Source organism: Taudactylus pleione, unplaced genomic scaffold, assembly GCF_031769625.1.
Source record: "Taudactylus pleione unplaced genomic scaffold, aTauple2 ptg000007l, whole genome shotgun sequence".
Lineage (NCBI taxonomy): Eukaryota > Metazoa > Chordata > Amphibia > Anura > Myobatrachidae > Taudactylus > Taudactylus pleione.
The window spans coordinates 25,014,457-25,041,304 of NW_028284410.1; the positions used below are offsets into that span (position 1 = coordinate 25,014,457).

The 26,848-nt window shown below is 44.1% G+C and overlaps 1 protein-coding gene across 3 annotated transcripts in view; it reads left to right on the forward strand.

The window, feature by feature from the left end:
* CDC50B (cell division cycle 50 P4-ATPase accessory subunit B) overlaps nucleotides 1-26,848 on the forward strand; it is a 53,006-nt gene that overhangs the window by 15,401 nt on the left and 10,757 nt on the right. For all 3 annotated transcript variants that reach the window (XM_088462602.1, XM_088462594.1, XM_088462585.1), the window contains exons 2-7: nucleotides 223-449; nucleotides 2,027-2,131; nucleotides 3,746-3,853; nucleotides 6,766-6,856; nucleotides 6,942-7,085; nucleotides 25,451-25,657. In XM_088462602.1, the coding sequence (XP_088318728.1) occupies nucleotides 252-449; nucleotides 2,027-2,131; nucleotides 3,746-3,853; nucleotides 6,766-6,856; nucleotides 6,942-7,085; nucleotides 25,451-25,657 (853 nt within the window). In that variant the 5' untranslated portion in view covers nucleotides 223-251. The remainder of the gene's footprint in view (nucleotides 1-222; nucleotides 450-2,026; nucleotides 2,132-3,745; nucleotides 3,854-6,765; nucleotides 6,857-6,941; nucleotides 7,086-25,450; nucleotides 25,658-26,848) is intronic.

The following is a 26,848-nucleotide window of genomic DNA, read 5'->3' on the forward strand; positions in this document are numbered from 1 at the left end:
AATTGTAAATAAATTAAAAATGTCAAAATAAAATTGTGAATAAAAAGCAATATATTCCACCTATTCGTAGAACATAGTGATTTTTTACTAGTCTTCTGATCTATTGCTGAATGCTGATGCCATGATTCTTTCCTCATTATGACTTTTGAATGGTAGCATCAACAATGCTTTTAGAATCCTTTACATATATATTCTAATACTTTTCACTCTTTTCTTAAATAGATCTGCATGGGAAAATTTAATCTGCTTCCATGGCCTTTACAAACAAACACCAACCTCTTCAGACTCAGAGACCTGACAACACTGCATTCACTCAGCAGAGACTTCCCGCCTGGCAGCCTCTACTCTCCGCTAGCATTATATTGCCATGTTTCTTCCTTGCAGGATTATCCTTTATAGGAATTGGAATTGGATTATATTATTCATCAAACAGCATCAAAGAATCAGAGGTAAGAGTTTAGAACAGGATGTATGGGTCCCATAACAACATATTGTAATGGCCCCTGTGTCAGCAGAGGTGGTAAAACCTGCCTACAGTATACACCTAGGGCTTTCAAACTTTATTCATGATGCAACCCATCTGCCTCAAATAATTTTTTTGATAATACATAAAGGAATGAGCAAAACTCATGAGAATACTGGATATCCATTAGCTGTTTAAATTAAATTTATAGTTCTCTCACCGCTACATGTTTTGTTCTGGGTTTTTCAAAATTACTATACATTTTTCAATGTCTCCTACCTTTCAATACAGCTTAAGCTGGGCATATACACTACAATTATCGGGGCCATCCTGCCCGATATCCACGGATCGCCCCGATAGCGTGTGTGCAGGCGACCGAGGGTTAAATATCGCTAGGTCAGGCATGCTGGATCGACCAGCATGCCCGTTCTATGTGATATTTGTGAGTTAAAATGTTGGCCGCATCGGGCAGTGTATGCCCAGCCGCGGCCGACAGACATTCCCTGTGTTCCTTTCCATGGAAGGAACGGTGAAATGTCTCCTACCCCAGGGGCGGAGTGCAGATATCTGGGCTAATACACTGTGAGATATCTCACAGTGTATGCCGCGGACATCTGCGGCTGGCAGGTTGCCAGATAAAATGTCTGATGGGCATTTTATCTGGCCGTGTATACCCAGCATTACTAATGATTACCTCAATGTGACCATTAGTTGGCCATCATCTTAATACAAGTACTTGATAAATGTAAATTGAATAACTGACTGACTGCTTACATTAACTTGCTGAAGATGTCATATTCTGCCCTGAGATGTGTTTTCAAAGCAGAACGGAACCAACCAAACTTTTACTGTTTTTACTATCACAATAAAAGAGATGGCTGATTTACATTGACCAATGAAACAAAATTATCCACCTACTGTGTGTTTAGTTGAAAACACACATCCCTGTGTCTGATTTAAATCTGGACTGGTTAAAAAAAAATACTTGTGTACCACTCAATCACCTTAACATCAGTTAATGTAGTATATGTTTCTGTATTTGGAGAATGTCAGAAGCAAAGTATAATGTATTCAATATTATGAGATGGGTCATTGACAGAGTTCACAATTTCAGACCTGCTTTCCAAATTCTAACAAACCATATATGATTTAGCCCTCGCAAACACAAAGCAATGTTATAAACTGGCTGTACATGCAGCTCGTACCAAGCAGCAGGAACATTATCTAACGAGATCCAGACATTCATTAATACATACTACTTATATCTGCCTGTGTGTGCACTCATCTGATGACTATATTGCAAAGATACTTGGAGAGGAGACTAATTGATTTCAATCACATAACTGTTGGAAATAGCAGCTATTTTGTGGACACGCTGTGCCAATTTTGCTGCATTTATGACCATCCCAAACATCAGCTTTGACTGTTATTGATGATTTTACCAAGATACGATCTATAAAAATTTTACCAAAGAAATCTACCTATTTGCATCAACTGATGGCAGCAAGGAGTAATTTGCATAGCTATTTGTTATTATGACCTTTTTGATTTGTTTCTTTTTAGTATGACTACACAGGTTTTCAGTCAGGCGACCATTGTTCTAATTGTGCATATGCTTCAAAGCCTTGCTACTGCAACTTCACTTTTAATCTAACCGAATCCTTTCAGGTAAGTTCCATAATTTTTTGTTTTTTTGTTTGTTTTTGAGTTTATGGTGGTGGTTTTGTATTTCAAACCAAGATAGTGAGGGGAGTATTGTGTTGTCTTACGGTCTTCTATTTCTATGAATGGCTACGTTATACATTATAAACTATAATATTTTACAAACTTCTACTTGAATTACTCATCAATACAGCTTTCAGTATTATTTTTTTTTATTTTACATGCCCATCATGCTATCTTAAGGTAGAATAAGCCGTGCAATTGTACCTTCTTATAGATTTAGGACAATGGGCTCATGTTCGTTTGGCTTAAAAATAAAAAATATGCCTCTAACTTTATATTTAAATTTGCATCCATAATAAACCTAGACATCCTGTTTTAAGGGTTTTCACTACTTTAAAAAAAAAAACCCTTTAGAACACTGTATATTACAACAATATGCTACTGTTCTTTAACCACGTACACACCTCATAAAGTAAGCTTAATTCTACTTTTTCGTTGATATTCATGTTTTGGCTTATAACAAATTACATTGTATGTTCAAAACTAGTGTTCATGATTTAGCTGCAAAATAAAATCAAATGACCCATCCAGCTATTCTAAAGTGAAGGTCCCTATTTGGACAAAATACTAAAGTACTGTATATAAAGTTTGTACACAGAGCCATGTTTGCCCAAAATCATTGCCTTCCATTGTCACAGTAGAGGTTGTAGATGAGAATGGGCTTTCAGCTTTTCAGACACTGCTTCTTTAATTCAGTAGTATTGGGAATTGCACAGTTTCTTATTAGATAAAGTAGGGTTGAAAGACTCCTACGATCTAATAATAACGCTGCATGGTACCCGGTCTACCTCAATCTTAGGGGAGCGCAGTACAATGATGCCATTGAATAGAGCACACCTGATGCCATCCATCGCTTCAGTGTTCAAGACTGTAAGGACAAATGTAAAAAGATGTGGCTGATCAGCTGTTATAGAACTACAAGCCCCAGCATGCTTTGAGAGCCTCTGAAGGCATGTTGGTATATTTTGTAGCTTTACAACAAGTGGACAGCCATAGGTTGTTAAAGTCTGGTGAGTGCTTAACTCATAATAGAGAAAAGTTGTTGTATATTTATTGTGTGAACTACAGTCAGGCTGATGCATAGTTGCATGTACTATAAGTTTATTGTTCCCACATTGTGGGCATAGAACTAAAGGCATATATTCACCCATATGCAGTGTTGTACTTCCGTATGTGTTTAATTGTTACAGATGTCATCATCAGGATGCACTTGTACGTTCAGTCTATATTTGGTGCAAACGTTATGCATGGAAACGTTTATTTACGTTTCCCTCCAACTCATTGTAGCTCGCAATGAAATGACCCCATTACTTCACTTAAGTCACAACTGAAAATGAGACTGAAATACGTACACGCTGCAGTAGTCTGTACTTGCGTAAGTCTGGTTCCAGAGTATGCATATACTGTAGGCGTTCAACTCTGAAACTGGCCCATTGTTTGCTGTTTATCATCTAACATTTCATGCTCTGTCCAGATTGTGACTGAATAAGTTGATCATCTTTGTTTCAAACAAAATAGTGTTTCGGCATCATCTTATCGCTGTCCTGTTTATTTTAGGGTCCTGTTTTTATGTATTATGAACTATCTAATTTCTATCAGAACCACTATCGGTATATGATATCTAGAGATGATACGCAGTTAAGTGGAGTCCTTAGTAGTCTAAAGGTAGGTTTGACTTTATTATTCAATTTGTAGGGAAACCTTGGGCTATATTTATGAAGGGGCTGCTTATAGTTGAAAATGAAAAGCAGCAATAACACATAAAGGGTAGGGACGGGATGCATAAATGTATAATTTGCAGTCAAATCTCAGAAAATGAAGTTTTTGGAGGTTTGGGCGCTTACCGTATATGTACCAAGCTCTGGAATGCGATATATTCCAGTGCTTGGATGCGGTGGACAACACCATCTTTAGATGGCGATACCCAATAGAAGCCTGTGGACTTCTATTCACAATTCCCCCTCGAGAGGGATCAATTGGATCCCTTCCAGCACCCCACACGACATGTGCAGCACTCTACTCAAGCACAGAAGGACTTCCAGGTCCTAAACAGAGAAGTCCTTCTATTGTAAAGGACCGATCTTACCAGAGAAGCTCTCCTTTTTGATTTTCTTCAAGCATACAGCGTTGGTAAACTCAGTTATGCTTACAATAAGTGGTAAGGTGCGTCGCTTTCAAAATGCGATGCGTCATGCATCCCACCCTAGATGTACTAAGCCTTGGTGAGAGATAAGGTACCAACCACTCGGCTCCTATAATTTTTCAAGCACAGCCTGTAATGTGACAGGAGCTGATTGGTTGGTACTTTCTCTCTCCACTTAGTACATACCCCCCTCATGTAAAGCCTGTTTTTTTTTTTTACACTTAATGCTAGTGCCACTTTACATTTTCAGCTGAAAACCCTATAGGAGCTTAGTAAATCTAGCCAGTCATGTCAGTTAGTGGTGGAAAAAGGTGATGGTTTTTCAGGAGTATCACATTTTACCTGAAGGGCAGCAGAAAAATTATTGCATCCCAAAGAAAGCCTAGTAACTACTGTATATATGGTACTGCAGTCATTTCTGTCAGTGGGACTGTCAAGTGGTAGTGGAGCGGGTTGATCCAGTTTTGCATGAACACATTATTTCTAGTAATTTATATCTTCATTAACTGAAGGTGTCTATCATGAAGTAAGTAAGGGTGGGAAAATATGTGACAAGAAACACTGATTGATTTACGTTTATTGTTGTGCCATGGGCTGTTGCTGTGATGGGATAGTAGGCTGAATCCTAGCGGAGAAATAGAAAACAGCCAAAGGCCATCTAACCATACTAACATCATAAGGGCAATTTTCTGTTTCCTCATCAGGTCAGTGCTACTACTTAGGCATATGTCATACCCCTAGGTGCTATTCACATATAAGATGTCCCCAACCCAAGCTCAGGTACATATGATCATTTATACAGTGGTGCAAAATAATGCACTTAAGGGTATTATTAGATTATGTATCTGTAATTTGTGCCCAATGTTGCTGCTTGGAGGAGAGCAATACTCTATCCCGGTGTGAACAACGTGATTATTGGGTCAGTGTTTTAATGCTGTAGGATGGGTGTTCTTAAATTTAATAATGCTAATACGTAAGGTCATCTGCAGAAAGTGTGAATTTGAGGTGGAGAGACAGAATATACACTCGCAGCAAAACCTGTTTATTGAAGGACATTTAACCACAGCAGCACACTCCCATATATCCTGTGCATATACCCTGTGAAAGTAAAAAGGACACTGCATTATATATCTGGATAATAAGTAATGTCCTTTTTACAGTTTTTGCAGGCCGATCTTGCATATTAGGATTATTCATTTAAGAACACCCGCCCTACAGCACTGAAACACTGACCGGATAATCAGATGGTTCCACCAGGATGCTCCAGTGCCTGGAGCGTCTTGAAGATGCTCCGGGCACTGCAGTAGTACCGGGTACTGGCGGCCCCACCCCTCCTTCGTGACGTCATGTGCATAAGGGAGAGGGTCTGGCACAAGGTGCTCAGAGCCCCGGTTATGGCTCTTGCTGCATGTACAGAACCTGCCCATTTCTCTCCAGCTAGGTGTGCGTTGATGATAATACTCTGACCCACTATTAGCCCCGATGATAATACTAGCCCCACCTACTATTATGTCAAAGGTAATAGACCTAATATGCATTTGTAAATCAGCAGTTTCTTGTTGCCGACAATCTGGCTGCCTCCTCCAGGAATAGGCAGGAGGGCGTGAGGAGGGGGCATGACACATGTTTGGGGGCGTGACTGCGCTATCGCAGTCCCGCCCCTGCTACACAATGCGAGATTACCGGCATTGTGCAGCAGGGGTTGGTGCCACAGTGACGCAATTAGCACACATTGCATCATCAGCTCCCTCAGACCGCCCACTTGTATTGTATAATTGGGTTGCTGCGAGGAGGGGAAAGGGGACGCCTGCGAGGGGCTGCTGGCAAATGGCGGCTAGCTGGAGACTTGTCCAGGCAAGTACTAATGTCCCATCACCATTCTGTATATTATATTTTATGTTATTATCTTGTGGAGCCTATGAATTAACTTATTTAAAATGATTAGTGGGATAATTCTGTGCAGTGACACAGGAGAAAGAGAGCATTACATACAACATGTAGCATCTTGCTGGCTGAAGATCTCTGAGTAGTTACAAGATGAGATTTTGTCCAAAGCTTGAATGCTCCACTGTTCAGAAAAGCAAGTAGAAATAAGAGCGTCTCTAAATGACGGTAAAATAAAAATACAAAAACTACATTATAGTAATAAGAAACCATTCATTTTTATTCCAAAGGGATTTGAAAGCCTACACAGAGTTTCAGCTCTAGCAGTTGCAATAGGCAAATAATGTCCTTTTTTCGAAGCAATGTGCAAACCACTAATTACTAATTAGGCATATTTTAATGACCTGCCTACATTTTATTGTGTCAAACCTGCAGTCTGAGACTGATTCCTTGTAGTTTGTCAAAACTCCTATGTAATGATGGAAAATTAAGAGAGCATTTCAATTTACTTATACCCATGTTTTTGGGGTTTGTTTACATTTAATTTTAGAAACCCTCCAATGACTGTACACCGTATATGTTGGATTCTGATCAGAAGCCATATGCTCCATGTGGTGCTGTTGCTAACAGTATGTTTAATGGTAAGGATTATGCACTGTTACTAGGCTGATTTAGATAAGTCCAAGTTTCCAGACCAAACTGAACATATTTATTATTTTTCTTTAGACTCTTTTACCATGGATTATAATGACAATGGAATGTATGTTGAAGTTCCATTAACTGGAAAAGGGATATCCTGGTGGACTGATTATAACATTAAATTCCGGAATCCCACTGATGGAAATAAGACCTTAGGAGAAATCTTTACTGGTAACTTTTCATGCTTCTAAGGGGAGAATTCAATTGTTTTGCTCGCCTAAGTAATGGGTGCCCACCAGAGCAATTCAATTTGTTGCTCCGATCATGCCGTGGGTGCCTATTACTAATAGCACTGTCATGCACAAATGTACAAGGTTTAGCCACTTTACATCCTGGTTAGTGCATAAACAGCCGTTGGGGCGCCCAAAAGCCTGACTTTGCAGATTTCAGCTCCAGGGCCATCTCTTCTATTGGGCTTGTTGGACAGTTGCCCAAGGGCCTGAAGCTTGTAGGGGCCCGCCAACATGCCCCCCTGCAGCCACGGCCAGTTGGTAAATTTGTGATATTTTTAGAAGTCGGCCGCCGATGCACTGTATTCTGATCTAACTTCACCCACCCCAACCCCCCCCCCCCCCTGGTGACGACTACTCATTTCATCCGCCGGCTTCAGACCAGTCAGACAGTCTCTCGGCATGTGTGGGAGGTCTAATGGGCATGCAGGAGGGTTTAATTTTATTGACCATTTACATTTTTTTCCCGTGAATGGGTGGGTAGGGGCCCCAGTGCACTGCTTTGCCCAGGGCCCACACTGCTGTTAAGACAACCCTGTTCTGCTCGTCATCTCAGGAGGATATTAGGGAGCAAAGGAGAAGGTTTCAGCAACAGTTGGGAATTTGATCCTTCAATTGTCAAATTTTTGGCTTCTTCTACTAATATCCTAAGAAATGTTGAAGTATGTAATCTTGGCGGTGCACCAGTTAGTAAATTAATACATAGTCACAAAGAGCAAGAAAGAAGACTCCCTTTTGTGGTGCACTCTTGGATAAGAAATATTAAAGTTAATGTAGAAGACAATAAAATATAAAATTTGTACAATGGTAATGATAACAGGGGAACAAAAAAATTATACTTTCTAAAACTTTTGAGAAGGACAAATCGCAGTAATAGATAAGTTATATAATATGGTTCACAAGCTGTAACGATATAACCATAGTACATGTTTTACATATGAAATATACAATGAATAAATGGAATGTGTCTCCCGGATAAAGAGTTTTTACGAAAACCTATGTTCCTATACATCAATCGGAGGGCCCCCTTCCAACAATCTCAACCCATACCAAGATGTCAGGCATAAACAATCATGTATCTTTCTCTGCATCGTATTAGGCAGGGTTCCTATATAAATCTCCCACTCGTTTCTCTTTCTCAAACATTGTTTCAACTCAGTCAGTCCTAAAAATATGATAGGTTTTCTTTGTATAAAGTACGGGAGGACCTGGATTAACCCAATTCTGAAGTATGGTTTTCTTGGCTGCAGAGCTTATAGCCACCAAGTTTTCTACCGCCTTTAGTGACCTGTTGAGATTTAGGAGGAAATCCAGATATAGCCCATTCTGATGTGAAGGGGACATAATTAATCAATGTACTTTCTACATCCCGTTTCATCCTCATCCAAAATCCTCTGATTATGGGGCAATCCCAAAAAGAATGATATAAGTCTGCCACCTGGTTATTACATTTGGGACAACAATATGACGAAGACAATCCCATAAGGTATTGTCTATTTGGAGAAAAGTTCTGTGAATCATATTGTAAAAAATTCTTGATACATACTCGAGGGCAGTAGCTTACAGGCGGTATTGACAAATTGTAGGAGATCCTGGGTAGGAAGAGTAGGAAAGTGGACAAGCCACTGTCCCATTCCTATTTGAGAAGCCGTGTGGTCTAGTCCAGTGACACATAGTAATAGGATATAGCCTTCCTACACATAGGTCCCAGTCTCAATAATTTATCAAAAGGATTATCCCAATCTGAGTCCCCCAGCTCTCATCACAGTAGCTATATAATGTTGTGCTTGTAAAAACGCCAATGGGAAAGCCTGAATTATCTCAAATTTATCTACCGCCTCCGAATATAGAAGAGGTCTTTTGTTCTCAAAGTGGACCAGACTATTTAAAGAGTTAAAACCCCACCCCCCCACCACGTCCTCCAAATATTGAAGGGGTAGGCAGCCATGCCATCCTAAAACTCTGGATTTTTACAGAAAGGGAGGTGCAATGAGTGATGAGCATTAAGCCCCTGTCGGTGAAGTACAGCCATGGCCAAAAGTTTTGAGAATGACACAAGTATTAGTTTTCACAAAGTCTGCAGGTTCAGTTTTTATGATGGCAATTTGCATATACTCCAGAATGTCATGAAGAGTGATCAGATGAATTGCAATTAATTTCAAAGTCCCTCTTTGCCATGACAATGAACTTAATCCCAAAATCATTTCTGCTGCATTTCAGCCCTGACACAAAAGGACCTGCTGACATCATGTTAGTGATTCTGTTGTTAACACAGGACATTAGGACAAGGCTGGAGATCACTCTGTCATGCTGATTGAGTTAGAATAACAGACTGGAAGCTTTAAAAGGAGGATGGAGCTTGAAAATAAGAGAGATGGTAAGACCTTACCTTTTATCTCTATTTCTACAAAGTCCATAGGGATCCACAGGAGACCTTGGGATATAGGTGATGATGTCAGTCTCTGGCACCTCAATAGTTAAACTTGTGCTCCCAGGATGCACCGGGCCCCTCTCCTATACCCCGCCCATAAGCCAAAGCACCTCCGTTTCTTAACAAGCCAATGGCTGGTTGCGTATCACACTCACATACAGAATCACACTCACATACAGAAGGAGACGGAAACTGGTGACCAGAACACAGCCCAACTGCAGCACAGGTGCAGCAGGGTGGGAGTCCTGTGGATCCCTATGGACTTTGTAGAAATAGAGATAATAAAGGTAAGGTCTTACCATATCTCATTTTCTACTGCAGAGTCCATATGGCTCCACAGGAGACCTTGGGGATGTCCCAAAGCAGTCTCCTTAAGGATGGGGACGCTCCTGTGCAGAGAGAAAAATCCGCCGCCCGAAGAAGGCATCCTGAGAGGCAAAGGTATCGAATGCATAATACCTTAGGAATGTATGGACAATAGACAAAGTGGCTGCCTTACACAGCTGAACAGCTGAGGCACCACAATGAGCTGCCCACGAGGGACCCACAGACCGAGTAGAGTGAGCTTTGACAGAGGACAGAACAGGAAGACCCTCATGAATGTATGCCTCTGATATTGCCAGGCGAATCCAGCCTGCCAACGTCTGCTTAGTGGCAGGCCATCCTTTCTTTCCGAAACCTAAAAGGACAAACAATGAGTCCGACTTCCGAAATGAGTTGGTACGGTCCACATAGGTCTTTAGAGCCTGTACCACATCCAAGGAGGCCTCACCAGCTGAGAGGTCTGGGGAGTTAAAGGCTGGCACTGCAATTTCCTCATTAATGTGGAAGCTGGATACCACCTTAGGCAGGAAACCAGGGTGAGTACGAAGAACCGCCCTGCCCCTATGAAAAATCAGAAAGGGGGGACGACAAGAAAGATCCCCCAAATCTGATATCCTTCTGGCTGAAGCAATGGCCAGAAGAAATACAGTTTTAATAGTAAGCCATTTTAAATCCACTGAGCCCAGTGGTTCAAATGGCGGTCCTTGTAGAGCCATAAGGACCACAGTCTGATCCCACGGAGCCACCAGTGGGATAAAAGGAGGTTGGATGCGAAGCACCCCTTGCATAAAGGTATGTACATCCAGAAGGGTAGCAATCCTATGGTGAAACAGTACTGACTGGGCAGAAACCTGCACCTTCAGAGAAGCAAGGCAAAGACCATGATCTAAGCCCACCTGTAGAAAAGCTAAAATCCTGGATAATCCAAATGTATGAGGATTATAACCACTGGAGCGACACCATTCAAAGAAAGTGTGCCACACTCTCTGATAAATTCTCGCAGAAGCAGGCTTGCGAGCTCTGAGCATGGTGTTGACCACCGAGCTAGAGAAACCCCTGGAACTCAAGAGGGGAGTCTCAAGAGCCACACCATCAAAGACAGACAACTCAGGTCCGGGTAGAGGCAAGGACATTGCGATAATAGGTCCGGACACTGCGGCAACAGCATCGGAGTGTCTATTGACAAACTTTGAAGATCTGCATACCAGTGACGTCTGGGCCATGCTGAAGCTACCAGCAGCATCAGACCTCCTTCCTGTTTGAACTTTTGGATTACCCAAGGTAGAAGGGAGAAAGGAGGGAACAGGTACACAAACCGGAAGGTCCTTTTGACCGACAAGGCGTCCACCACGTCTCTTGTCCTGGATCTGTACCTTGGCAGCTTGTGGTGGTGCCGAGATGCCATCAGATCTATCGGGAAGGCCCCACTTGTTTACAAGAAGTTGAAATACTTCCTGATGAAGTGACCATTCCCCTGGGTGTACATTGTGATGGCTTAGGAAGTCCGCTTCCCAGTTTAGGACCCCCGGAATAAACACCGCTGATATGGCTGGGAGATTCACCTCTGCCCAAGTCAGGATGCGGATACTTCCACTAGTGCCGCCTGACTTCGAGTGCCTCCTTGGCGGTTTATTTAGGTCACACTGGTGGCGTTGTCTGACTGGACTTGCACGGGATTCCCCTGAAGTATGAGCCGTGCTTGTTGAAGAGCCCTTAGAACCGCCCTTAGTTCCAATATATTTATTGGCAGCACGGATTCCTCCATTGTCCACCTTCCTTGGGAGAAGTGTGGACCTGTCACTGCACCCCAGCCCCGGGGACAGGCGTCCATCGTCAGGAGGACCCACTCTGGAATCCAAAAGGGGCGGCCCTTGGTAAGGTGACTTGTATGAAGCCACCAAGTCAGAGACAGACGTACCTCCGGAGACAGTACCAACATCTGTGTTCTTATCCGGCGTGGAGATCCATCCCATCTGGACAGGATCAGTGTCTGTAGAGGCCTGGAATGGAATTGGCCGTACTCACCATGTCGAAGGTCGACACCATGGAGCCCAGCAACTGCATTGCCGAGTGGATCAACACGCGGCAAATGCGCAGGCAGCTGCAAACCCGCTGCAGCAGCGTGGTTATCTTGTCCCTGGTTAAGAAAAGCCTCTGTTGAGAATCCAACAAAGCCCCGAGATGTAGCATCCTCTGTGAGGGCATGAGTGAGGACTTCTTCCAGTTGATCAACCAACCGTGGCTTTGTAGCACTGTCAATGTCAGTTGCAGATACTGAAAAAGCAATTCCGGAGACCTGGCCAGCAATAGCAAGTCGTCCAGGTAGGGTAATAGACGGATCCCCTGCAGCCACAGTCGGGCCACCATTACCGCCATAAGTTTGGTAAACACCCTGGGTGCCGTGGACAGTCCTAACGGCAGGGCCTGAAACTGGAAGTGTTGATGTATCACTGCGAACCTGAGGTACTTCTGGTGAGCCAAAGCTATCGGGACATGCAGGTAGGCATCCTGTATGTCCAGAGACACCATAAAATCCCCAGGTTTCATAGCCAGTATAATTGACCGCAGGGTTTCCATCTTGCACCAGGGTGTTCGGAGGAACTTGTTTAGGGACTTGAGATTCAGGATAGGGCTGTATGTACCATTCGGTTTTGGAACCAAAAAGAGAGTGGAATAATACCCTGTTCTATAATAGGTACTGCAACTATAACTTCCTGTAGGAGCATAGATCGAACCACTCTCTGCAGTTCCAATGCCTTTTCCTGATCCATCTGTTGTCCCGTAAGGCAGAATTGATGTGGAGGTCTGTTTTGGAATGAAAGGGCGCACCCTTGAGAGACCACTTCCCTTACCCAAGTGTCTGTTGTGGTATGACACCAACACTGGGTGAACTGAAGAAGTCGGCCTCCCACCTTGGGGTTCCCCAAGGAGAGGCCTGTCCCGTCATGCTGAAGGTTTAGCCTCTGACTTGGCAGCTGGATGCCTAGCACTCCAGGCCTGCTTTTTGGGCTTTGTGATTTTCTTAGTTCCAGACGGTCTGGGAAAGGACTGAGCCTTGGCCTTACTCTGAGGGCGGAAGGTCCGAAATTACTGAGTTCCAGAACTCGAGGGTAATGGGGCCGAAGGTAAACAGGCAGACTTGGCAGCCGCCAAAGTGTCCACAATTTTGTCCAAATCTGGACCAAAAAGTACCTGGCCATTAAAGGGTAAACCTTCTAACCCTTTCTTGGACTCAGCATCCGCCCTCCAAGATCGCAACCAGAGAGAGCATCTAGCCAACACTGCAGACGATGAAATGCGGGATGTTAAATCTGCTGCTTGGAGTTTTCCATGCTTCTTCCAAGTGTTCAACCAGATGATCAGACAGCAGAAATGCTGTCGCTGAACTTTTAATTTTAAAGTAAGCATGTTTGGATATGGCTGCTGGGGTATCCTCATCCCCAATATCCATGGCCACACGGACCGCACGGATGAGGCCGTGCACATATATTTTGGACTTGTGCTCCGCCTCTTTTAGAGGGAACTCAGATTCAGATCAAGTCCTGTATTTCCCCATCATCAGTTGACACATCATCCTGATGGTACGTAGACTGGGAAGACAGTATCTCTTTCCTAACAGAACGTTGGAAAGGCCCCCCTATAACACCTCCGTCAGGTTTTGCACCGTATTGGAGAGTGTATTAATCCACACAGGTTCCGACTGTGTTTGGTAGGGAGTAGGTAGTAAAGGCATACTATTAGCCACAGCCAACTATCTGGGGCTCCCCTGTGACGCAGATGGCATAGCAAGCTGCGGAGTGTACACCAATGGTGGGGTCACTGGTGGTGCAGCAAGCTGATCCATCAGGGTATTTAGTGCTTGTGCAAAGCAAGCCCATGGAGGCTCTGGATAAGAGCTGGGCCCAGCAGGTAATCCTGCATTCCTGGTACAGAGGGTACACAATCCTCCCACAATAATCTCTCCCTCTCTTATTCCAGACTGTGTGAGGGGTAGATCAGTCTGACCAGACTCCCTGCCAGACATTCTAAATGTATGTGTCAAACTCCTCAGTACAATAATCGTTTGAACTGTTAAACAAATTAACCCCTGAGCAGCACTGTCACCGCAAGGGCTAGTGAAAGAAAGTACAGGGATAGATAAAATGGCTGACAGAGAAATACAGGCAGACAGCGCTAGCACAGACACATATTGTCGCGAAAAGACTGATTCTGCGCCCGAATGGGCATAACTGCGCAGGATACCTAATTGGTGCAAACATGTAATGTGGTGTTTCTTGTTTGTTTCTTTAAATTGGTATAGACCTGTAACTTGCCCTGTGGTTAATTGATTGTAATGAAAGAGGTTAGGAAATATTGCGTTTCCTGCTTCAGTAATAATTGTGTCAACATGTGTATCTCACATAAGATAAATGACCCTGGAAAGTACCAGCCATTTGACCAGGCTCTGCCAGAAGTCATTAAGAGCTTTGTGTATTGTTCTTGAACAAAGGTCAAACCAGCATTGCTTGTACCAAAGACACTCAGGCTGCGAGGGGCGTGTATTTTGTCACCTAAGTCCAGGGGTAGGTTTATTGAAATAAGCCTTACAGCTAAACTTCAAAAAAGGGCTGAAAGGTAATTATAAAACCCCTGTCCGAATGAGAGAGACCCCAAAGATACAACCAGCTGGGCAACCCTCTCTGAGTTACCAAGGGTTAACATCCCTCAGGGAGGGGAGGGAGGGGGTTCGGGGGGTGCCTAGAGAATCAAGCATAAGACTGTAGCTGACTTATGGGTCAGTGTATCTTGACGACAGCCCCTCAGAAAATGAACAGAGTGAATAGGAGTTCGTCATTAGGGGCTGCCCTGTCCCCCAAATCACTTAAGACAAAGGTGGTTTGTTATTCCCTGTTATTTTATTTCTGAAATTGTAAGTAATGTGTTTGAAACCTGTTTATTTAATATTCTAATCTTGTAACTTTTTGTAACTAAGCTTTGAAGTATTCTTGAATTAAAACATTAATTCTAGTTCTGGAACTGTGTTTTTATGACCCCAAACACCCATGTTTGGCATGTTACCTATATTGAACTATTGATAAGGTGTGTGTACAGGTGAAAGCAGAAGCTTGCCTTACGCTTAGCGTTAAACTGGTCTTCTGCTGGTGGCAGTTCCCGGAGTTAATAACCACAAGCACTGAGATAACTGGTATAAGTCATGGGTGGCGATTCTCAGATTGGCGTATCTGCAGAGATCGGCCGGAGGTCCCTGACACATACAATGCCAGGAAAAACCTGCACCATCATCCACTAGCTAGACCTTGTGTCTAGTAGGAATAGTGCTACATTGTATGTAGGGGGGCCCAGCACCGCAACTCCCAGTGAGACCAGCGCTTCAGCGCATATAAAATGGCCACCGGACTCATAGGGAGTGTGTCTGAGGGAGGAGAGCTGCCTGCAACTGCCAGACCGCAGTGGAAAGACGCGCAGTGCAGCGGGGGAGGGGTCGGCTGTGCAGTACAGGGAAGGCCCGCTCCCCTGGCATGCTATTAACCCCCGGGATGCCGACAACGTTCACACGCTGTGGTTCGCTATCCCTGATGGTATCGTGTCAGAGCAGGGGCAATACCTGTTAACACGCGCAGCCGCTTCCACAGGACCCCCATCTGGGAAGCCTACAGGACTGTGATGTCAGCGGGCGCCCGCCGTGGACCCTGCTGCTTCCCTTAATGTCCCACGTGAAGTCCGGCCACAGTCCTGGGCGTCTGGAGGTTTTTGCTAACCAAAATGAAGGGTAGGTAATTCATGGCATGGCACTTAAGGAATACTGAAGATACAGTACTTCAAAGCTTTATTTTCAACATTTTGGGTGAAACTTCCCCTTCCTCAGGAAATAACAGGGGTACAGAGGAAGTTTAGTTTCACCCCGAAATGTTGAAAATTAAAGCTTTGAATTATCTTCAATATATAAGTGCTGTATTGTGAATTACCTATCTATATTATACACACTATGTAGACAAGTGATTGGACACTGACTGCAAATAGATCAACAGGATTTTATTGACGTCCGTACTTTGTAGGTCCTCCTTGTGCAGTGTTTACAGAATACACTCTTCTTGGAAAACTGTCCACTAGTTCTAAAGGGAAAAGATTGTCATGTACCGCACATGACGACAACCTTTTCTCTCCCCTCAAGAATCCTACAATTCTGCCAGTTTAGTCTCCCTTTTGCCACCAATCATTTGCACTTTACACACTTGCCAGTCCTGATTGGTTGATTGAGGGTAGAGCATACCTACCAACTTTCATGACCCCTCCTCCGGGGAAAGTGGATGGTACAGGGGGCGAGGTGGCACGATGGTGTCGACGTGGCTACTCAACCCCCCCCCGGTGCACAGTTCCTAGAATACATGCATTGTATAGCGGGGACGGGCTACGATGACTGTATTCACTACGAATCACATTATCGGCCCCCCGCATACCACCCACTAGTACTCTGTAAATGGGCGGCCGTGTGGTGGTTCAGGGAGTGCAAGCTGATTGAGGGTGGACCATGGGGGGGTGTCTGGGTGGTGTGGGAGACTTGACTACTTACTTTTATGTCCTGACCATTTCGGGGGAGAGTAGGCAAGTATGGGGTAGAGTAATGTAATTTTTAGTGGTATAGGTAATAAACAAGAACATTAACAATTGTGATTAGAATTCTGGAGAAGTGTGGAATGGCTTCTATGTGTGTCCTAGGTTCCTGTCATATGTGTTCTGAAACCCCCAGGAGAAGTCTGTTTGGGAAAAACAGACTAGAAATGTCTGCTTTAGAGAAAAGCCGGTTTGGGTCCTGGGGGTGTGGATGTGAGGAGAGCGAGGGCTCCATCCACAGGCCACTCCCGGTTTTGGGCCTTTCAGCCTGGCAACAGGCTCATCAGGGCTTGCAGCTGGAAATGGCTAATATAAGCTGGGTTTGTTTGTGGCTGAGTGTCTCAAACCTGGTAGAGCAGGCAGACTAGCCTGTTAAGAGACACTTATAAGTACTGTGCATGTGTTTTGTTGATGGTGAGGGCAATATGCCCTACTGTTATTCTAGAGAGGGAATCTGCTGTGTAGCTAGTGCCCAGCTGGGCTAGGACTTATGTTAGTTTTGTTTATGTTTTATATTCATTTGGCACAATAAAGACTGGCGCCGACCAGTTTGTACGAGAACCCCAGACTTGTATCCTGTTTCTACGGCTGCTGTGTGTGTAAAGAGGGAGTCCATCTACCCCAGGAGGGGACCCCTTTCCCAACTGTGTCACATTCGGTGAAGAATGCGGGCAATTACACACTGAAATTGCAGCAAGCAAAAATGTTCATTTAGAATTTCAAAGGGACCGACACCAATTCTTGTGTGGATATAAAGTTGCGTCCTTTGAAGTCCATAGAGGTGGACACAACCTACACCCCAGGACAAAATGGAGGACTTTGCTCCAAGCTACGGCAGCTCAGCAGGAAACGAACAAACTGCAGCAAGAAGCTACAGGCCAAACTATTGGCCTTGGAGGCAGCCCAGAGGCAACAACAAGTCACCATCGAGGAAACCCGCCAGGCCATAGCGGAAAACAGTAAGGCCATAAAAGAGGTGGTGCTGTGATACCCCAGATAAGGACAGTGTATGTGTGCCCCAGTACGGGACCCTAGTTGGAGGCATCCTGTGGATCCCCTGCAGCCCCAGAGAGAGTGTCCTTGTTGCTCCCTGCTGCGCGCGCATGTGCGTGAGACAGAGATCATGACTGTTACTCGCATGCACCCTGCCCGTGTATAGAGATGGGAGAGCAAGCCCAACCGCGGGCAAAGCCGCGGGAGAACAGCCGCGTGCAACCGCCCGACCACCCCCGCGAGTGAATTTAGCCCGTCTTTTAGATCCGGGTACTGGAGCCTGAAACAAGAGGGGAGATACCAGCAGTTGGTGGCGGTTGCAGAGAGATGAAGGATCGGGTAACTGCCGAGCCCTGTACTGGACGCTGACCGGAAGACTGCCAGACTATCTTCCAACATCTACCAAACCGGAGAGGGGTGGAGCCTGAGTCGGGCACAACAAATCGGGGAACCCGGAGGCGAAGACTCTAGTGAGATGGGGGGTGACAAAATGGTGGAGGTGATCCAAAGGAAATCGCAGCAGCTGCTATTGCTGTCCATCCATCAGAGGTGCTGAACTTCAAGACAGTGAGTAAAATAAAGCAGCACTTGTCACCGCTGCTTCCCTTAAGACTTTAAACCTTTGGATAGGGATCCATTATCCACCCGAAAAGGAGATTACTAGTCAGTTAGTCACCGTCTGTATACCTAAATACATTCTAACTGCAGGGACACAGCTAGGATTTCAATATCACCCTCTCCATATCCTTTCAACGACAATCAGTTAAATGGTACCTAGCCACAATACCAGCTCGAACAACGTTAAACTTTAAGGAAAGGAGTTGAGCAGTCAGTTTAATGATTTATCCTGCCCCCTGAAGATACAGATATAGCATCCAACAAAAAGAGTTTTTCCTGCTCTTGAGGGGATAAGAAAACAGGCAGACAATATTTGAAACTACTTAAACTGTTCATGCAACCATAATTGAGGAAGGAAACGTAAGGAGTGCCAGTAGCTACCAACTGTCTGCAGTGAACTATTAGTACTTGATAAGTTGATAAGTGCACCGACATTGCCCTGGCCAGGCAGGACTTTAATTTAGTTAAGTAAAGTTTAGTATTAAGTTCAAAAGGTTATGAATGCAGTAATTTTAGCTTATTAGGATATTAGTCTGTAATTTACGCATTGTATGTATTTGCATTATTATTGTGCAGAAATTACAACTGATAGTTCACGATAAACAGATTGTGGAAGAGTTCCTGTTGAATAAAATAGAACCTTTTCTTACTGAGTGCCGTTACTGTGTTGGGTGCTGGGAGTAACTTGCCTCTCCGTTAAGTGAGAGAAAAATACGAAGTCAGCGGAACAAACATTAAGGTGAGAGAGAAAATCCCATTGGAAGTTTAAAGATACTCCGGGGTGTCACAGTACAACAGCTTGTAGTCCAGTCCGGAGACTCTTCCCCTGCTCTTCTAACTAACACACACCATATGGGCCAGTTACTTTCTGCAAAAGATGACCCAGAGTGATGATATAGAGGTGTACCTTACGGCCTTTGAAAGAACCGCCAAAAGAGAGAGGTGGCTTAAAGAGCAGTGGGCAAGTCTTGTGGCACCCTCCTGTCTGGAGAACCACAAAAGGCATACTATGATTTATGCCTGGATGATGCCAAGGACTATGCAAAGTTAAAACGGGAGATCCTAACCCGCTTGGGAGTTACCTCATTTGTTCGGGCCCAATGAGTCCACCTCAGGTAGTTCCAAATGGAAAAACCTCCATGCTCACAGATGCATGACCTCGTCCATCTAACCACAAATGGCTGCAGACTGAGATGCTGACAGGACCACAGATTGTGGAAAGAGTCGTGATGGCTGTTTCTGCGATCGCTACCTGCGTCTCTGTGCAAGTGGGTGAGCCATGCAGACACGAAGTCCGCAGACCAGCTAGTCAAACTGGTGGAGAGGTACGTGGCGGCTGAGGAGCTGTTGAGTATGCCCCGATGGCACATCGGCGAACTCCCTTTGACACTGGTAAGACTGGTCCAGGGGAGAAGCAGTGGAATGTACTCAAGACTGGGGGTGTGAAACCTGGAGACGGGCCAGCCAGGCCAGGAAGGTTCCTACCCCATAAAAGACTAGATAGTAATGTAATTCACTGTTACCGATGTGGTGGTTTCGGCCATATTGCGGCTAATTGTTCGCTTACCTCTGAACCTATGCAATGTGATACTGCTCATGTCAACCGCAGGATGTCTTTCTTTGCACAACCAGCCTGTACTGCTGACCGGCCGGTTGGGACCGATAAGCACATGTGTATACTCACTGTAGAAGGCAACCGAGTAGAGGCTCTGTTAGATTCTGGTAGCCTGGTTACACTTATGAAAGCTGAACTGGTGTACCCCTTGAAGCGTAAGGGGAAAACTGTTGGTGTGACCTGCATACATGGGGATACTCTGTATTATGTTACTACAGAAGTGAACATACAAACACCATGTGGTTTCGCGATAGTCTCTGTGGGTTTGGTAGAGGGCTTAATGTATGATGCAATATTGGGGAGAGACTTTGCTCACTTCTGGAAGTTGTGGGAAAGCAGATTTTGCACAGAGGTAAATCACCCTGACTCGTTTGAGAGGTTACTGACTTAGTAGCAGAGTCAGAGATGTTCCCTTTTTCTAGTATGATTGGCGAACTAGAGAATGCGAAGCGTGGTGGTGGCTCGCCAAGTGGTGTGCTTCCCACTGAGGTGGAAAGGGTTATTGAGCCCGTGGCCTGCCTGCTTGATCTTGAAGTCAGGAGAGAGGTCTTTGCCGTGGACCAGTTGAATGACCCTACTCTGGTAAAAGCCAGGGAGAATGTCAAGGTGATTAATGGCTAAATGACAAGGATCCTTTGAAATCTTAGAAAAAGTGGGACAGATCAATTATAAAGTTTACCATCCGGGGAAGCGAAAGCCAGAAAAAATATACCATGTAAATCTTATAAAACCCTGGAAGGATAGAGCAGCACTGTCAGCCGTCCAGTAAACCCAGGGCCCATGATACCCGAGGTGACAGTGGGGAAAAAACCCTGTCAGCCAGTCAACAGCAGGAAGTAAAGGAATTTCTGGTCAGAAATAGGGTGCTGATTTCTGACCTACCAGGGAAAACCACGGTCCTCAAACATGACATGATCACTGACCCAGGGGTTAACGTTGACCTAAAGCCCTATAGGTTACCAGAAGCCCAAAGAGAATCAGTGTCGAAGGAAATTTTAAAATACGTTTAGAGTTGGGTGTAATTGAAGAATTGCATAGTGAGTGGTCAAGTCCCATTGTGCTCATTCCAAAACCCGATGGGAGTGTGCGATTCTGCAATGACTTCCGGAAATTGAACAGTGTGTCAAAGTTCGATGCCTAGGGTGGACGAACTAATTGAAAGGCTGGGGACAGCCAGATATTTAACTACTCTTGACTTACAAGATGTTGCCCTTTGGGCTACATGGGGCACCTGCTACCTTTCAAAGAATGATGGGTAGGATTCTAAGGCCCCATAGACAGTATTCTGCTGCTTATCTGGATGATGTGGTCATTCATAGTCCTGATTGGCAGTCTCACTTGCCCAGAGTTTAAAACCAAAATGAGTTAACCACAAACTCAATCTCCAGGTGCTAATAGAGCATTAAAATTTAGATCGTATTAGAATGTTTATAATAACATAATCTATAGTACGCAGCTCCCCAATAAAGTAGCTCTGTTACTACTTAACGGTTTAGAATTGGAAAATATATATGCAAGAGGAATAGAATAAACTACTCCACTTGAGGGTGCGCGATATCCTAGATTAACTGAGACACAGATGTAAAAAATAGTCAGTATTTAATTGATAATATGATATATAAAATACCTAGCCTTCAACCAGGCTTCTATAAAAACATACACCACACAATTCTATCAATAATAGTTATACCAATGAATATATTGGAACAATATCCTGAAATAACCCCACTTTGCTGCTACAAGTAGGCACAAAAGATAGTATATTTAAAGACCACTGTATCAAGCAGCTGATCGTAATCTTTTCACAATCTCACTCAAGGTAGCAACAGTTAAATGCTGCAAGAATTGTTCATATATCCTATGGAGTATAAGTTGATAGTCTCTTAAGGTGCGTACACACTGGACGATAAAGTGGACGACTGAACGATATCGTTATCGTTCAGTCGTCCACTTTATCGTCCATTTTTAACCCCAAAAAGATGAACGATGATGATGACGACGCGCGTTCCCGCGGGTCGTTCGTCATTATCGTTCATCGGGCTGACATGCAGGCCAACCTGACAATCTCGTCAGGTTGCTGCATGTCAGGGAATGGGGGAGAGAGCCCGGCGCTGAACGATATCGTTAATGATATCGTTCAGCGGCTGTGCTCAATGTCATGAACGACATTGAGCACAGCCTGCCGGGGACACACTACACGATATCGCTCAGGGAGCATATCGTGTAGTGTGTACCCACCATTAGTCATTTATTTAGAGGTAATATAAAGAGTCCTTCATCAATTGAGGAATAGTACCTCTTGTTGAATTCTCCTTGTAAAATAGTTGAGTCTTATAATAGGCAAACATCAATAGGATATAATGAGCAGCTGCTCCGGTGCAATAGAGCTCTCACTGCCTGTGTCCCGTTCTCCAATCTGACATCAGTCGTTACCACTAATAGCACTGCACCCACCGTTGGTCGCCAGGGGAGTAGTAGGTATTTGCAACCATTCATATGTCATGTACCGCCCTATATGGAATAATGATGGGCATACTCAGTCTTTGTGTCATACACTCCTGGCTGCACTCTTGCCCAGAGTACAAGCAGTGTTGGACTCCATCTATAAGGCAGGTTTGACAGCCAACCCAAAAAGTGTTGTCTGGGGATTGAAGAAGTAAAATATCTTGGGTACACCATTGGCAGAGGTGTGTTTTTTTTTTTTTTTTTTAATAATAGTTTTTATTGAAAGTTTAATACAAAGAAATGGGGATACAGAAGGAAGAGGGGGAAGCCAGGCATATTGCATATCACTATATAAATCAATTGATCTTGGTCAATTTACATATAATTAATACTTAAACATTTTGGGAAAAGAAAGATGTTTTATAAAACACTTCACAACAAATATAGACAAGATACTAAATAATCAGTTAATGGAACTACCCCGAATCTGCGTGAGGTGAACAGAGAACACCGAGATCAACCGAAACACTATAAATGGTTGAATGGCCTTGTTTTTTCCTATATTCTCCCCATTTAAACCATTTCATATGGATGGAATAGACGGAGGAGGTTTTGGTATCGGTTGTTTCAAAAACAAAATGCTTATGAATCTGGTTTTCTATTATTCTGATGTTGGGGAGAGGGGCTGTCTTCCACCTCTGAGCAATTGTAGCTTTTGTAGCAATCAACACATGACCCATAATCTCTCGCCACTTGATAATTCCCCAGGATTAAAGTGGAATAAGGCAATTAGAGGCTCCGCTTGAATGGTTACACCAACTATTTTACTTATCATAAAAAATACCGCTTTCCCCAAGGGGCGAGGTAGAGGACAGGACCAAAATACACAAAAGATGTCTTCCACCAAACCACAACTTCTCCAGCAATATTGCGAGACAGAGGGCCAGATCTTATGTTGCCTTTCAGGAGTAAAATATGCTCTCTGAAGTAATTTGTAGTACATTTCTGAATGGTTGATACATTTGGCTATAGTAAAACTGAAATGATAAATAATATTCCAGTCCTCATCAGAAAGGTTCACAGCCAGATCCCTCTCCCATTAAGTTGACATGGAAGTTTCCCTTTTTTTTTTTGAAATTTTCTGATACTGATACCACCAAGATAATACCACCTTTGTGATTAGAGGATCGTAGGCGAGTCAGCAGCAGCGATGGGAAGGCGGGTTTTTTAAGTGGAGGAGGTGACTGTGCAACCAATGTCTCAGCTGTAAATATTTATGAAAGTCCTGCCTCGTTAAACCAAATTGAGTTTGAAGGGACACAAAAGAAGCAAAATCCTCCCCCGTGAATACATCCTCCAAAGGAGAGAGGCCCGCCTTCGCCCATGAACCTAAGTGCATATCAGGGATCAAATTGGCTATTGATCGGAGAGAGAGATTAGGAGAAGGCAGGGAAATTTCTTCATCTAAGGAAACACAGGCATGCCAACATACTATTGTAGTCTGGACTGCTTTACAGAATCCCGGTCTGAAGGAGATTTCAGAAGAGGGCAGCCAGAATAGATCAGGAAGGGGAAAGGGGCACATAAGTTCCCTTTGAATAATTACCCAGGGTTTGGGAGAGTCTATTATGAACCAGTCCCTTGCCTGGCTAAGTATACACGCTGAATGGTATCTCTCTAAGTCTGGGATATTGGCAGAGGTTTGATAAAGCCACAGCTCAATAAGATTGAGGCAATCCAAAACTGGCCACGACCCCTGAATAAAAAGCAGGTGAGAGCCTTCTTAGAGATCACTGGGTATTATAGGAGGTTTATACCCAATTTTGCCACCATTGCAGTCCCACTGACTGATCTTACCAAAGGCAAACAGAAAGTCATGGTGGAATGTGGTCCTCAAGCAGAGAAGGCTTTCCAGGAGTTAAAAATAGCATTATGTACCCAACCAGTTCTGATGACCCCTGATTTTGAGAGAGTTTGTTGTACAAACCGATGCTTCAGATGTAGGCATCGGAGAGGTCCTGTCCCAAAGCAAAGAGGGTGAAGAACACCCGATTTTCTTAAGCCGAAAATGAAATGTACATGAAAGAAACGATGCTCCAGTCGAGAAAGAAGCATTGGCCATAAAGTGGGTGTTAGAAACTCTCAGGTACTACTTGGTGGGAAGAAAGTTCAGATTGATCACTGACTATGCCCCTCTGAAGTGGATGTCCGAAAACAAGGACAGTAATGTGAGAATAACTAGATGGTTCTTGGCATTACAAACCTTTACATTTACGGTAGAACACAGGCCAGGAAGCCAGCTGGCCAATGCAGATGCTTTATCACATGCCCATTGTTTGGGGGCTGCTGTTGTTCCGCCCCACAGGTCGAAACAAAGGGGGGGATATGTGATAGAAGTGCTGGAGAAGTGTGGAATGGCTCTATGTATGTCCTAGGTTCCTGTCATATGTGTTCTGAAACCCCAAGGAGAAGTATGTTTGGGAAAAACAGACTAGAAATGTTGGTTTAGAGAAAAGCCAGTTTGGATCCTGGGGGTGTGGATGTGAGGAGAGGGAGGGCTCCATCCACAGGCCACTGCAGGTTTTGGACCTTTCAGCCTGGTAACAGGCTCATTAGGGCTTGCAGCTGGAAATGGCTAATATAAGCTGGATTTGTTTGTGGCTGAGTGTCTCACACCTGGGAGGGCAGGCAGACTAGCCTGTTCAGAGACACTTGGTGATAATCCTTGTAAGTATTGTGCATGTGTTTTGTTGATGGTGAGGGCAATAGGCCCTACCGTTATTATAGAGAGGGAATCTGCTGTGTAGCTAGTGCCCAGCAGGGCTAGGACTTATGTTTTATGTTTTGTTTGTTTCTATTCATTTGGCACAATAAAGACTGGCGCCGACCAGTTTGTACGAGAACCACAGACTTGTATCCTGTTTCTACGGCTGCTGTGTGTGTAAAGAGGAAGTCCATCTACCCCAGGAGAGGGACCCCTTTCCCGACTGTGTCAAACAATGCAAATCAATATTACCACAATTTGTTTGGCAGATTTTAATTTGGAGTTTTGTTGAGGTTTAGTGAAAAACAAACCTTTGGTATAACTTGGAGGTGTGATGATGTGGCATTGCTACTATTTTATCTATACCAGTTATTACCACATCATGCCTTGTGCTGCTGCTAAAGGTTTTTTTTTTTCTTGTTCCAAATATGATAAACCTAAGAGCATTCATGTAACAGTTTATCCATACTAGACTTGCTAACTTTCATCCTCTTATAACCTCAGGGACAGTCAAGCCTCCGAACTGGTCAACCGAAGCATACAAACTGTCAAATGGTGACATAAATAATACAGGGTTTATAAATGAAGACTTCATTGTATGGATGAGAACAGCAGCACTGCCTACCTTTCGGAAATTATACCGCAGAATTGACAGTGGAAATTTTACAGCAGGTCTACCTCATGGCGAGTACCGACTAAACATTACATATAGTATCCTTTTGCAAACGTGCACAGATTCAATAATGTGCGAGGTTCTGTAAGGGTCCATGCTTTGCTTCTTTTTGTTAGTACCTCATAGAAGGGAAGCTATGTTTTATGTAGTGTAAGACTTGGAAATGCTGATAGGAACATATCATGGGAGGCTCCTATTGGACCTTGTGCTTACTTGAATACATAGTTTCAGAGAGATGTGTCTATCTAAAACCTAATTGCAGCATCACCATGCTCCGAAAGTAAGTGAGCAGATCTTCAAGATGGCCAATTACACTTGCAAAGTGACACCACTACTTTCATCTGCAACATTTTGTCAGAAATATTAACTAGCATAAAAGCTGCTGAGTTAAATCCACAGTCAGTGACACACCCAGAAAAAACAGGATGTAGTTATCAGACCGGCGGACGGCATGCCACTGGTCTGAATCCCGATGGGGGAAGCCCGACACGGGATTTAAGATAGGCATCGAAATACTGACTCTTCACTTAGTCCCGATGCTGGAATCCAGAAGGACGACTGCCTGAACGCCGTAAGTCCGGGGCACCCTTAGTGTTAGTCGCACGGGAGGGGGGGGAGTGTTAGGTTTAGGCAGCGTAGCTGGGTTAGGTTTAGGGGGGGTTAGGGTTAGGCACCCCTAGGGGGGAGGGTTAGGCTACAAGAAGGGAGAGTTAGGGGGAGAAGAGGGAAGGGTAAGTATACTCGCCCGACCCCTGTCGGGATACCAACCATCGGGATGCCACTGTTGGTATATTGACAGGAGGCATCCCGACAGCCGGCATTACACACCGATTTCAGATAAAAACCCTAGGGTGGAAAAATCAAGATAAACACAAGACTTGTGCCCTACTTAATCTTCTGCATTTCCCCATAAATAACCAGTATATAATACAACTTCAGTCTGTAATACATGCTGAATATGTCGACATTTGCACCATCAACATTTTCTTGTCGACATTATAAATACATACCCTCCAACATGACCCGTTCCATTAACTACAAAATGCTCTGCTCCTGGAGTTCCTTCTTGATTGATGATTGCAGCCACCTGTGTTAAAACACCCTTCTTATCAATTAACTAGCTCAATACAGGTGATTGCAGTCATTAATTAGGTGGGAAGTCCAGGAGCAGAGCATTTTGTACCTGGTGGAAGTGGTCATGTTGGAGGGTAGGTAAATATTGGCATGGT